The sequence below is a fragment of the Rhizophagus irregularis genome, chromosome 2 (genome assembly GCF_026210795.1).
Source record: "Rhizophagus irregularis chromosome 2, complete sequence".
NCBI lineage: Eukaryota > Fungi > Glomeromycota > Glomeromycetes > Glomerales > Glomeraceae > Rhizophagus > Rhizophagus irregularis.
In genome coordinates, this window is record NC_089430.1 from 5,324,068 (window position 1) to 5,339,501 (window position 15,434).

Here is a 15,434-nt window from a genome sequence, read left to right on the forward strand (position 1 = left end):
ATTTTTATTTTTTTGATTAATCTATATGACAACGTCACATCTAGACGTACCCTCTGTAAAAAATAATTTTGAATTGTCTAACGTATTACGTTTGCGCCTGGTCTATAGATTTTTGTTCTCTATTATTATGGTTAAAGTGGTTTGATTGGTAAATTCATAACATAAATGCCAATTATCTCTTTATTTCACCAAAATTTAATGATTTTAATCATGATTGAAGGTCCCAGAAAGATCAATTCATGTGACTTTTTGGGCGGACCAAAATAATCAGGTTGGGTCAGTTAATTATTAATGACCAAAAGTTATTTTTTTTTTAATTATACACATGTGTATACGCTTATTCATTGTTTTAACTGTTTTTAAATTTTTTACCTATTTTTTTAGTAAGATATTTTTTTGTGGGTATTGCTAAATCTCACCAGCAGTGATTATCACCACCGGTGATTGTCACACTTAATTTCAGCTAAAAATTAAAATTTGGCCAGAGTTATAAAATGCCGGTTTATAATTTTGGCCGGAGTTAAAAAATACTGATCTCTAAATTTTATTCTAAAATAACTAGTTGTAACCTGTTGCGTTGCAACAGAATCAAATGAGTTTAAATCAATATAACCAGCGTGAAAAAAAAGTTTGCAAAAATTGTGGAATTTTACCGGCAAAGCATAACAATTCCGGAAATTTATTTTTTCAACCGGAATATGACCAGAATTAAAAATATCTTCGATAAACTTAATTTATTTTTAAAATATACCGGAAATCTGGCCGGGATCATAAAATTTTACCGGATTTATCAAAAATTTACCGGAAAAACCGGCTAAATTACAATAGATTTTTCACGCTGAATATAACAATAAAATATTTAAATAAGATAAAAATTCATAAAAAAAATATGTATAAAAATAAATGAAAAATTTCAAAAAAACCGGAATGAAAAATATTAAAAATTATTAAAATTTCGGTTAAAAGATCCGGTCTATCGAAAAAAGAATAATATTAAAAAAAAGATCCGATCTTCAAAAGTGACCGAAAAAAGGTGGATGATGCGATCAACCGCAGCAGCGATTGAATGTTCGGAACGTACACGTGACCCTACAGCCAATCAAATTATTTAAATCATAATAATCGTCAACCTATGTCAAACGAGGTGTGTCAGGTGCGTCGAATGATTAGCTTTCCAAAAATCAGCCCATACGCGCAGACGAATCACAATTCAGTAATATTTATGCAGATTAATCTAAACGTTACCGGATACACATGAATTTTTTTAATTATATAGATGAATACGTTAAAAAATATTGATTTGATGTTAACCATGACAAAATTTTGAAATTTTTCTCAAAAAAAAAAAAAACTTTTAGTAAAGTAAAAAAATTAAAAAAATCAAAATTTTACATTTTAGCGTTAGATATATTGTTTCTTGTAAATTTACATAAAAATAACTGTTTAATATGTGTAGTTGATTATTTAATTTAATATTAATCATATAAAATCCAAAAAACAGGACTGGTAAAAACCACCAGTGGTGACAATCATCACTGATGACATTTTGACATTCTCAAGATTTTTTTTATAGCAATAGAGATTTATAAAGAATTTTGAGAATTTTTTTTTTTTTATAATAGATTGGTATAAAAAAATTATCTGGGATTTTTTTTTTAATAACAATAAAATAAATTTATCAATATTATCATTACCACTGGTCCAATTTTTGAAGTTTTTTTGAAAACATATTTCGTAATATATGCGATTATATTTTTCACATTTCTTAACATGTGACGACTTAATTAGTTTCTTAATACTTTTGATAAAAGAATAATCCATCAACTTTTTTTAAAAAAAATTACAAATTAATTCTGTATTTAAAGATAAAAAATTGACTAAAAAAGATTTTTTTTTTAAACAAGGAAAGACTAATAAATGTTTTAATAAATATACAGAATATTTCGGGCATACGAATTAATCGAATTATGCAACGGATGCATTGTGTTTTCGGATTTTGATCAAAATCAATTGTTAACGTGAATTTGATTTTTGTTTGTGAATCCAAATTTGGGTTTTCTTATTAATTATTTTTGCATCACTTCGCTGCGCAAGTTATTTAGTTAGTTAGCTAATGCGAATATTAACATAATTATGCATATAAGTGATATAACGATATCTATATAAACCCATACGAAAGTTTTAAAAGAGAAATATTAGTTGTTAATGATATTAGCAAATTATTATTAAGTATAATTGCATCAATAGTATTAATTCCTAAAAATAGTCACATTAGTAGATTAATAGGAGATAAAGAAATTAAAATATTAATCAAGAAATTTATAAAAGAAAATAGCGTGAGAGGAGAAATGGATTATAGTAATCATTTCTGTCTCAATTATTTAGCAGCCTGAACTAAGAAAAACAATATCAACTTAATCTTAGAGGATTAGGAATATAAGAAGAATAACAATATAAATTAGATAAAGAAATGATTATGATGCAGATAACACATCAATAACAATTTAATGTGATTGTTAAACTTGACTACAGTTGTGATTTAGAAAAAATTTTCCTTGATAGTTTCTTTGAATAAAAAAAGTATTTGTTGTCAATATTAACTTGGCCAATTGAGCTAGATGTAATATTTGGTCTAATTTTGCGAAATGAACACGATATAATACTTCAAGTTCGATAATGGCGAAATTTTTTAAACTTTAACGTTAAATCATACTTACTTACTTATTTTTGCAAATTATCCATCAAGATATTTCTTCAAATAGCTTTCTCATAATGCAGTAATGTAAAATGTAAATGTCTTTAAGAAGCTTACCATTTTCAATAAATTCAACCAGTATAAATATTAGTTGCATAGCCTGATTATTTACTGCTGTTTATAATAAGAATTAACTTTTGGATTTAAATAATACTGTCACTTGCGGAATAAATATTTTTTTTTTTTTTTTTTTTTTTTTTTTTTTTAACGAAGTCAACTTTATTTAGAAATAAGAAAAATTACAAAAAAGGAAAAGATCTACATTATATAACATTTAGTAAAGAACACGATCGAACTAGTACTATAATATTATTAGGGACTTAAGATTTTATGTTCAAAAGAACTATCTACCATCCTGCTCACCCAAATAGGTTCACTAAACTATCCGCATAACTACTACTATTCGTATGGACTTCGGTAATGTTATATAAAAACTCACCACAACTCCTTTAATTACTACTACAACATCAAAAGATAATAAAAATAATACTACAAAACACTACCGTAATCAACAATATTATAGTAATCTATTGTATTACCCCCAAAATAAATATGACTTTGAAGACTTTGTAGATTAAAGTATTTCTTATTTTTTGATTTACGCGTTTTGTCAATAAACTGCTCTTTACCAAAATGTTGTTTTTTAACATTTTTATCAATTCCCAAACCTCTATCAATTTCATTAAGTTTATTACACCTCACTTTCCAAAAAATCATAGATTTATCCAAAATTTCATTCCTAAAATTATATGACAAAATTTCAACTTTTGATTTCGTAGATAATAATTGTTTAAAAAAATTAATTAACGAACAAGGAAAGAAACCTTTAATTAAATCTATGAAAGTTATGTGATCCTCTGATACTTCAAGTTTCCAAATATCATTGAGATTTTTAATATGTTCAAGAGTAATATGATTAATAGGATCTAAAATTTTATTAATTTCTAAAAGAAGCCAATTTTGTACTCCTGAAATTAAATCATCCATATCCTCTCGTCTTTCTTCACAAAACCAGATATGATTGAAATCTTCTTCATCCTCTTTACACATAGGACAAAACCTTTCTTTATATAATGAAAATAAAGTTCTTTTAATTTGTTCAATGCAAGGAAGTTCTTCAATCATCAACTGAATTTTGCGTCTTCTAATTTTTGATTCTTTGAAATCAGTGTATAATTTTTGTTTTTCTCCCAAAAAATTATTAAAAAAAATTGACCAATCTATTTCACATTTTCTATACTTATCATTTCTATTTAAATTTAAAAACCTTTCCAAATTTTTCGTATTGGTTGTTAATGTAATTAACTTTCTTAAAGATTTTTCTATAACTATGCCATTCCATTTGGGAATCCAAGGAAGATCATAAAAATTATTATAATTTAAATTAATTCCTAAATTTTGATCATTATGTGCCAAAGAAACAATATTGTCGACATAATTATTTAAAGAATCATCTGTATGAGCATTAACTTTAAATATATTAACAGATAAATTATTTTCTTTAATAATATCCATAATTATTTTCCAAAGAATGTTGTTATTACTAATTTTAAAAATTTGTCTAGTAACTAAAGTAAAATTATAAAATTTAAATTTTTCAAAATTACTAATAACGCTAGCACTAGAGCTCCGAATGGGTCAGGTCAGGTCAGGTTAATTGATAAACCTGACCTGAAATTTTTTTTCAGGTCAGGTCAGGTCAGGTTATATCAGGTTGTCTGTTTGACCTGACCTGACCTGAAACCTGAAAATTTTCAGGACTATTTTTATTAAAGTATTGAAAAAAAACAGTACAAAACTTTTTTTTTTAATATAATATTATGAAAAAAAAACGTTTTTGCAACGTTTTTTATTAAAATATTGAAAAAAAATATTGCAAAACATTTTTTTTAATATAACATTATGAAAAAAATGTTTTCACAACGTTATTATTGAAATATCAAAAAAAAAAACGTTACGAAACATTTTTTTAATATAATATTATGAAAAAACGTTTTCGCAATATTTTTTCTCAAAATATTGCGATTCAACATTTTTATATTAAAATCATATAAAAAAGTGAATCCCAATACTGCAATTCACTTTTTTATATTGATTTTGTATAAAAAAAGTGAGTTGCGGTGTTGCGATTCACTTTTTTATATAGATTCTATATAAAAAAAAGTGAGTTGCGGTATTGCGATTCACTTTTATTATATAAAATCAATATAAAAAAGTGAATCGCAATACCGCAACTCACTTTTATTATATAAAATCAATATAAAAAAGTGAATCGCAATGCCGCAACTCACTTTTTTTATATAGAATCTATATAAAAAAGTGAATCGCAATACTGCAACTCACTTTTATTATATAAAATCAATATAAAAAAGTTAATCGCAATACTGCAACTCACTTTTATTATATAAAATCAATATAAAAAAGTTAATCGCAATACTGCAACTCACTTTTATTATATAGTAGAATCAATAGTTTCAGGTCAACAGGTCAATCAGGTCAGGTCAATCTTCATACCTGACCTGAATTTCAGGTCAGGTCAGGTCAGGTTACCTGAATTTGGCTGACCTGTTCGGAGCTCTAGCTAGCACTATCTGTATAAACTGTTAAATTACTATTAGAAGGTGCTATTAGCAAAGTAATTAATAAAGCAAAAATTTCTGCACGTGTTGATGAAATCCAATTATTATAAGATGATATTAATTCCAAAATTTTTTGCAAGGACAAATTATAAAAAGTTGTTCCAAAAGTAGCTGATACATATTCTTTGGTAATATCTTTAATTGAACCATCTGTATAGCAAACAAAATCTTTAACATTTGAATCATATAAAATTTTTCTTGAATCAAATAATTTCTGTTTATCTAATGATAAATCTATATATTTTTCAATAATATCTAAACTATTTTCATCAAAACGTAATTGATAATTATCATATGAAGAGTAATATAAAGGGTTTCGTTTAAAAAATTGATCATATCTTATAATATTTTCCATATAATTATGTTGTGCTTCCTTTAGAAGATATGCCTTATATCCCTTCCATTTAATAAGTCTTTTATATCTCACTTCATATATTTCAGTTTTCATTGATTCTATTATACATTTACCTTCTATTTGACCAATATTATATTCACAACCATTACACACTTTAATAAACAAATTAATTTCACTTGTGTTCGATATTCTTTTAAAATGTTCAAAAATATATGTAAAGGGCTTTTCTTCAATTATTTTTCCATAAATATTTTCAAAATGAAACATATTAAAAGATGTTATAATATTATTAATATGAATATTAATTGGTAAAAATTCATAACCACCCAAATTTGTCACTACATTATTATCTATATATTCCTCTTTAACATTATAATTTTTTCCATTAGTTGTAACTAAAGACTGAATTTTTTTATATATATTTGGCGTATTAACTACATTACTATTTCTATTATTACTAAGAGCAAATATCTTATTTTTTATATTCCACCATTTCAGAAGAGTTTTGTTATCAGGAGATAAAAATTGGTCCAAAAAGTATAAATTATTCATACGTAAAATTTTTATATTTTTCAAAAAACTTTCAGTTCCAACAATTTCCATAATATGACGACCCCTTCCTAATACAGTACTATTTTTCCCAATATTGTGTTTATTAAATTCTATACTAAAATTATAACTTTTCATTAATAATAAATTATTAATAATAAAATTATTTCGCAAATGTTGACCCATAAAGATTAAATCTTTATTAGAAAAAGGAAAATTAATTAAAGGATTGAAAGGTAAAAGTAGTTTATTTTGAATATCTACTAAACGAATCTCCATTATTTTTCCTAGAATTCCTTGATCATTAATTTGAATTATAAAATTATTAACCTTAGCTTGCAATTGATTATCAAAAATTGAACGAATATTATATAATAAATTCAATTCCATAATTATATTTGGTGCAGTTGAAGCTAACTTTAATTTATTTTTAAAATTTTTTCTATAAGGAACCATGATTTTTTCACAATCTTTTTCTGATAGTATTATCGTTTGTGTCCTATATTCGATACGTGGTAATATTACAGCATTAAAAATATAGGAACTAATTTTATCTGTTATGCATTTGTTCTTCAGCAGGTTATTACTTAAATTTTTGACTTCATCAAAGGCTTGTTGTTTGATAAAATTGTTATCATTATATATATTGAACCAAACACCCAAGATTCTAAGACTTTCTGTTTTTCCTTTAGGTTTGATTTTGATTTTCTGATTGCCAAATTCTAACTCTATTTTTTCATTAAAATTAAAATTCTTTTTCTTAAGTAACAATTCAGATTTTTCTTTATTTATTTATATCGTTAAGAGTATAGAAGTCATCAGCTGTTTTTAATATTTTTTCTAATTCTTCTTTATTGCCAGCTAACATATTAGTATCATCCATATATGCCATGCTGGTAATGTTTTGTTTTACTTCTACCTCTATATTTTCATATAAATTGATTTTCTTTTTTGCCTTTACACGATATCCAAAGTGTTCTTGCTGTATGGCAGTAAGAAGTGGATCATAATATATACACCACAAAAGTGGTGAGATTATTTCCCCTTGATCGATTCCAACCATTACATCATATGGATTACTTAATCCTCCTGCTGTAAATACACTATTTTTCCGTCCTAAAAACAACTCTTTTGTTAAATTAATAAAAGAACTTGGTATTTTAAGACGTTGCATTGCTTTTTCTAACATAAAAATATTAACACGATCATACGCTTTTGACATGTCTAATGATAAAATCCACAGTTCCTTATCATTCTCATTAGCATCTTGAATTATTTCATTAATAATTCTTAATGGTTCAAAAGTTGAACTGAAAGGCAATCCAGCAAATTGTAAACCTTTAAGAATTTTGTTTTTCTGAAGAATTGTTGATAATCTTGCATTCATTATTGATACCATTAATTTCCTAGCCGTTTCCAATAAAGTTATTGGGCGTGTATTAACTAGTTGACAACCCCATGGCTTTGGTTTTGGTATAGGATAAACATTAGCATATTTCCATTCTAATGGTATCTCTTGATTATTAAAAATTAAAATAATTAATTTTCTAATAATTTCTTTAAATTCTGGAGATGTGTGTTTCAACATTTCATTACTAATACCCGTAGGTCCAGAAGCTTTATTATTAGATAATTTATTTAAAGCTTCATTCAATTCATCATTTGTAGGCTCTACCATCAAATCTTTATAAATTTTATCATTAATTTCATCTTGTGGAAAATAAAATTTTGCCCAATATTCTGATAAAATCTTAGGTTGGTTTGTTGATCCTGCAATATTTTGAAAATGATCATTTACAATATCTTTTATTTTTTCTTTATCAGTGATTAATTTATCTTCATTATTTTCTTTAATTAGAACTCTGTCTAATACAATGGATTTAATTTCACGTTCCATTACACTATTAATCATACGTTTTTGATTTTCTAATAAATCTTCACAGCGTTGGTCAATTGCTAGTTTAATTTTTTCTTCTTTGAATTGTAAAAGATCGTGATTATATAGGATTAAATAAATTTGATATAAATTTTTTATTTCTTCAAAAATTTCCTTGACACTTTTATCATCCTTAGGAATTTTATTCCAACAATAATCACTTTTTTCTCTTCCAATTTCCAATAATTTTTTTCTATATGTAATCCAATTTCTGATCACATGATTTCTTTTTCTTGAATCTTTAATTGAACGTCTGAAATTTATTAAAAATTTCATTACTTTATATGCATTAGATATTTTCATTGGGTTGACTCGACTTTTAGTTAATTTGATTTTTTCTATTGGAATACAATTTTTACTAGCTTGAACAAGACCTTTTTTGATCTTATCCCATATATGATTAATATTATTTTTATCGTTAAAATTAAATTTTAAAATTTCTGAATTTGAAATGTATTTATTAAGATCATTCTGAAATAATTCCCACTGCTCTCCATCCATTTTATCATACTTATAAACTTCTTTAAATCCTTCCTTCCATTTGATATTAGCAATATTCCCAATCAAATCTTCTGACCATATTGAATACACTAACATTCTATGATCAGTATTAATTGTTGTTGTATTAACAATTTTGCATTCTTGTATTTCTGAAAATAAATTTTCTGTTACCCAAATGTAATCTATTCTAGAAGAATTTTGATTTGTATTAAAAGGATAGAAAGTATTTAAGGAATGTTGTGATAAATTATCGAACATGATATAGAAAGGATCATAAAAATTTTGTTCATCTTCAATCCATTCAAAAAGTTTATGTTCTTTTTTCATTTTACGATTATTATTTTTATCATCCAGATATTTTTCATAATGAAGATTAAAATCACCAAGAAGAATAATTTCTGCATTTTGTGCTTTACTTTCTCTAACCAATTCTTTGATTTTATCAAAATAAATTTTAACTTCTTGATTAAAATTATCTAAAGTAACTCGTCCAGATTTTCCATAATAATTAATGATTCTCATTTTTTTATTTCCACTAAAAATAAAATTAACATATATAATTCTTCCTTTGAAGCTATTATAATTGACTATATGCCGTGCATAATTTTTCTTAATAATAAGACCTACGCCATTTCCCCTATAATTAGTTTCCTCATTTGCAAAATAAGTAACATAATTATTTCTATAAAAATTAAAAGAATGTTTTGCCATTTTGTTCGATATATTAGTTTCTGATAGACCCAAAATAGTTATATTATATTCACCTAATATATCAATTAAGAATTGTTTTTTAACATCAGTTATACCTTTAAGCTATTTTAATTATATCTGATAAATTGAGTCGTTGACGTGTTTTCGGATGATAAATTTGTTGATTATTTAAATTTGAACGTGATTTTTGATTAACAGGGGAAGGATTATTATAATGTTTTTCTTAAAAGAATGTGTTTTTTTATTGTTCATCATTAAAGATAATATTTAAAGGGTATTTAATCCTCATGGGATTCATTATTGTCAATAATTTTATCCCCTTGAAAATTATTAACGTCATTATTATTGTCAGAAGTAAAATATTCCATAATTTTTGAGATATTTTTACTCATAGTTGATAAAGCATCACCGAATCTATTGATTTCGTTATTTTGTTTATTTAAACTATTTTCTATATCTGAAGATCCTGAGGCTTCAAGTTGTTCATTATCAACTCTTGATCGTTTGTTATTCTCATTTTGTAAGGCGATTGTACTTCTATCTTGATTGACTTTAATATTTTTTCCTGAACTTGTTGTAGACTTGTTTTCTTTATATTTATAAAATTCAGATTTAATACGATAGTTTTCTTGTTGGATTTTTTTGAAATCATTAGCTAATTTATTCAAATTCTCATTAAGTTGTTTAATTTGCGTGAAAATTCCTTGATCAAGTGACTTTTCATTAACGTTATTATTTCTATCACGTGAAATATTTTTATTCCAATATCTATTAATATTTCCATTATTATATTTAGAATAATTATTTGAATTATTACTTTGCTGACGTTTTTCAAATGAATTTTGTTTTGTTACATTTGCATAACTGCCTTTTTTAAACTTCTTGTTATTTTCTTGACGAAACTCCTTAAGCTTTTGCTTTCTATTCATTACACGTGGTTTAGCAGATGGTTCAATATCACACTTACTAATTAAATGATCAAAGGAACCACATCTATGGCATGATTTTTCACCTGGAGTTCCCCAATGAAGCGTTCTATTACAAAAAATAATATTTCTTTCTGCTGCAATACCTATATCTTCATCATTTTCATAATAAACTATTGCATAATTCAATGGTTTATTATTATTTGGATTACGTGGTATAAAAATATACTTAGGATTGTTAACTTCTAAAGCTTCATGTATATCATAAGCAGTTGAATTCCATGGTAATCCAGTTAATTTAACTGTATCTTGCGGAATAAATATTTCGTGATAGTATACTTTTAATGTGATAGTTATTGATGATCACTTTCCAAATAAATGTACTTTTTCGCTTAATTTGGTATTTGTTGTGTGATCTTCAAGTATTTTTTCAGAAATTTGGAAGTGTGCAATGCGAACTTTAGAGTTCAAATTTATATATATATAAATATGAATATTGCATATTGCATATGCATATGCATATTCGCAATTTCAATAGTAATACATTATTTAATGCTAATATTTCAAAAAATATTGCTATATGCAAATATTGCTTCTTTTGACATCATTAGAATAAAATCATAAATTGGGCACTTCTGTGATACTCTAATTGCTTGTTAAGTTTAATTATCAAATAATAAACTTTTGTAAAAAAAAAATTTTGTTGATCATCTTTTTTCTTTGATCATCGTCAAAGAGATAAATAAAAAAAAAATTTAAAAAAAATTAAAAAATGAAAAAACAATTAAATTTAATTAACATTTAATTAAATAATGAAGTTTTTACTAAAATTTATTAAATAAAAATAATATATTGTTTTAATTATTTTATCCATTACAATATAATTTTTATATTAAAAAATTAAACCAATAATACTAGTGCGTTGATCATTTCAATGATCACATATGGGCCGATTTGTCTCTTATCACTAATTAATTTTTAGTGATAAATATGAATTATGATCAACATGCCGATCAAAATAACCTGAAAAAAGTGATAATAACAGATTATGCACAATGACATACATGACGATTTCATATTTAAACCAATCGTTGGTATCTCGAAACTAGTTTCTCGCAACTTTGAAACCTGTCGGGAATTGGTCTGTAATTGGTTTTATTTGGAAAGAACTATTTTTTTTGGAAAACGGTAAGTAGTATATTAAAAATTTGTTATACTCACTTAACGAACCTTTTTGCTTTAAAACAATAAAAATGGCTGGAACAACCGTACGCGTTCCCATTGCTGAAAGTAATTTTTTTTTCAATAATTTTTTTTAATGTAGGAACGTTCAATAACACCCTTTTATCAATAGCTACGTTTTCTAATCGTGTTTTCATACATGATTATCCAAGAAGTTCTAAAATTGAAGCACATTTTCAATCAAATGAACGATTATATATTTCATATTACAATATTATTTCTCTGGGAACCTATCCTTCCACACCGAAATTGACACAAAAATCTAAAAACAACGCGTCTCAATATCCAATACCTGACGATTATATAGTTGAAACAGAGTTTTCTGAAAGAAATCTTATATGCAAAACTAAATATATTTCAGTTTCAAAGGTATGCTATACAATTAATTGGAAGATCGGTCATGCAGAGTGGAGTGTTAGTAGTACCCAATCCTCAACAGCTGTTGTTAATACATTTTTACAGGTATTTAACTCATATTTATATTAGATAAATTTTAATAACATATAATTAATTTTAATATTATATTTAATAGAAAATTAACTTAAAATCATCAACTAAATCATCTGGGCTTCGGTTATTTGGATTTGATATTGAGCCACTATATCATGCTCGTTTACAAATTGGGTTTCGACCTGTTACTGCTGTTACAACAGAAGTTAATAACCGAAAATGACCACTTGAAGATATCACTTCCCGTTCACAGCAAAATAAAAGATTTAACAGTTTCGGAAGGGATGTGCAAAAAGCAGTTGATGAATTGATTGTTAAACATAAGCTGACAAATTTATCTGGAGAGCCAATTTTATATTTACAGCATATTGGATTCGATTGCAAAGAGAATCAAGTTTGCATCAACTTCAAAGATTCGAATTCTATGACAATTCAAACAAAACTTGATGCTATTGTACGTGTATGTGATAAAGCACTTTTAAGTCATGATGGATACCGGCATTTAGCAGCAGTTGTGCCATCACTTTTTCGTGAGTATTTAGTTGCTGATCGCCAAAATAAGATAAATAAATTAATAAATACTCAGATACATGTGGAAATTTTTAATATAGAAGATATTGATCAATTTAATGGTGATAATAATTCTGATGAACGTGCAAGTGATACTTTAGTAAATAATAATGAAGTAGGAAATGGGGCTTATTGTTCACTTTCAACTTTACTTAAAATATTAATACCTGTTTGGAAAGGAAGAGAAAATCCTGTAATAATTCCAGGAGATATTCTTCATATAAAACTTGGTGGAGATGGTCGTAATGTTGGGAGAAAACAAAATCATGTAATGGTTACTTTTTGTTTATTAAATGAAAAGGATGACGTACTTAAACCAAACCATCAATATAGGTATATTTTTTGTGTTGTTAAATTAATTTAATTGTAATTTTAATAAAAAATAAAATAAAATTCATTACTGTTTTAGTATATGTCTTTACATAGGTAAAGAAAAATATGAGACATTGGATAAAGTTGGCAAAATATTTGCCTTACAGTTGGCTGATTTAAAGGAGAATGGAATAATTGATGATGATGGCGTTCACTGGCCTGTTGAATTTTATTTTTCTGGTGATTGGAAGTTTACCTATATTATTTTAGGTCTAAATGCACCTAATTCTGAATATTTTTGTCTATTCTGTGAATGTGATGCTAAATCCCGGCATAATATGGATCTTTTTTGGATGCCTACTGGAAATACTAAAGGTTAAAATTTTTTTCTAAATTGTTAATTGGTAAAAAATAATAATATGTAAGTAATCATTATAATTACATTAATTAGGGAAAAAAAGGGCATCTTTGTTTCCTGTGATTGATTTACTTAATTATATTCCTGACGAGCTTCATATCTTATTACGGATATCTGATATATTGATGGAATGTCTATTTAGAGATCTATTTAAGAAAAATGATTTTGAACGAAATTTTAAAGAAAAAATTGAAAAAAAAATGAATGACATTAATATTCATTTTGAGTTTTATCGTAGTTCTGCTCGAGGTACTTGGAATTGGACATCTCTTATGGGACCAGAAAAAAAAAAATGCTACAATATTTTCCTGTAAGTGAATTTATACCTGGAGTATGTGGAGTGGATATTGAAAATTTGTGGCGTAAATTTTATCAGTTGTATGAGGTTTTAAGAAAACCATCTCACACTGAAGCAGAAATTTTAAAATTTGAGGAAGATGCAAAAAATTGGGTAAGGACTTTCTGTCGACCTACTATAGGCCAAATGAATTCTGCAACAGCAATTCCGGGACTTTATAGGAAGGATGATGTCACACCTTACATGCATATGCTTACAATGCATGTCCCTTATTTTATGCGTCGATTAAAAGAAAAAGGACTTTCGCTTAGATTATTTTCAACAAGTAGTGTTGAAAAAAAAAATCATGATCAGGTATGATATAAAATTTTGCATAAATATTTTCATTAACTTATTATTCATTTATTACTTATTAGGTTAGATTGTTTTTTGGAGGAACAACTATGGGAGGTGGTAAAAAAAAACTTCCTGTTGTTTATGATATACTAGTATTTGAAAATCGTCAAATCTTTTATTTGATTAATAATATTCCTAATGAAATAACATGTAGAAACATTAATATTTATAATGGTGAAAATACAATCTAAATTATGTTTTACACACAAAACTACTAATTTATAAATTATTTATTTCTGGAATTCTGTTGAAATCCAAAAAAAATTCTATTAAAATATCTATAAATTATTTATTGATATCTTTTGATTTAATTCTTGAAGGGGGGAGCATGGTAAAATAAGTCTATATTGCGATTGATTATTTGTTTTAGTAATAGTAGGTATTGCAGAGTGAGCAGAAGTATGATTTTCATTTGTTACTTCATTTCTAATAAAGAAAAAAATCAAACTATTAATTCTTCAAAATTATAAAAGATTTGTATGTGAAATTCCGAACCTTACCCATTAATAAACTCTCCTGAATCCGTTATAAATGTGCAGATAACTGTCCCACACTGAAAGATTCGGTTGTTTTCAACCAATTCATTCTGTGCCCAACTAAAAGAAACTTCATAAATTTCCTCACTATTCACAAATAGTACATATCCCGTTGTTTTTGTTTTGGGATCTTGTCGGCAATTCCAGTATTCATAGTTTAAAATTTGCTTTAATCTACCTTCTCCCGCCTCACCTTTAAATGTACAACGATATTTTCGCAGTGCTGAATTATACCTAAAAGAAGGTTCATTTTGAAATAAATAAACAAATACATTCTCAGAAAAAGACACTTATTGAGAGTCGTTTGGATCCTACAGAATGTCTATTGAAACCAAGACATTTTTTAATTAAGACTATAAACGCATCTTGGTAAGACACAAGCTGCTCAAAAGTGGGCTGGTGGAGTGAATGGAGATGAGGTATAGTTTTATTGTTTTTATGCTTAGTTCTTCATGAGTTAAAAGTTGTTTTCGTGAAGAAAAGGTTTTTTGGCAAAGGTAACATTTAAAGGACATGTTGGATACAGTAAACGCGTGATTGTGCCACAGCGTGAATTTTATTTAGTTGTGATTGGTAAACAATAATAATGACAAATGTGATATGTATAATAGTTAAACTGGTAATGATCGACCATTGATCATTTTCGCAGGTGATATAACTGAAGTGAGCCAAATCGGCCCATATGAAAACATTGAATAATAAAAAAGCTCCGAACGGTTCCAATTTTCAATTCTTTTTTAATTGGTCAGAATCGTTTTCACGTAATAACTTACCATCCAGTAATCGTAGAAAGACAATTAAGAGCTCATTAGAATCCTCTTATCGAGAGCTTTCAAATGA

The 15,434-nt window shown here is 26.1% G+C and overlaps 2 protein-coding genes across 2 annotated transcripts; one reads left to right on the forward strand and one right to left on the reverse strand.

Moving 5' to 3' along the window:
* Window positions 1-9,724: 9,724 nt before the first annotated feature.
* OCT59_012479 (uncharacterized protein) lies at window positions 9,725-11,449 on the reverse strand (the record flags this gene model as incomplete). The annotated part of the gene is made up of 2 exons (XM_066134500.1): window positions 9,725-10,680; window positions 11,437-11,449. The coding sequence occupies 2 exons, from the start codon at window positions 11,447-11,449 to the stop codon at window positions 9,725-9,727; spliced, it is 969 nt and encodes a 322-aa protein (XP_065989761.1).
* A 176-nt stretch (window positions 11,450-11,625) lies between these two features.
* On the forward strand, window positions 11,626-12,287 carry OCT59_012480 (uncharacterized protein; the record flags this gene model as incomplete). The annotated part of the gene is made up of 3 exons (XM_025328176.2): window positions 11,626-11,662; window positions 11,727-12,076; window positions 12,147-12,287. The coding sequence occupies 3 exons, from the start codon at window positions 11,626-11,628 to the stop codon at window positions 12,285-12,287; spliced, it is 528 nt and encodes a 175-aa protein (XP_025167756.2).
* Window positions 12,288-15,434: the final 3,147 nt, after the last annotated feature.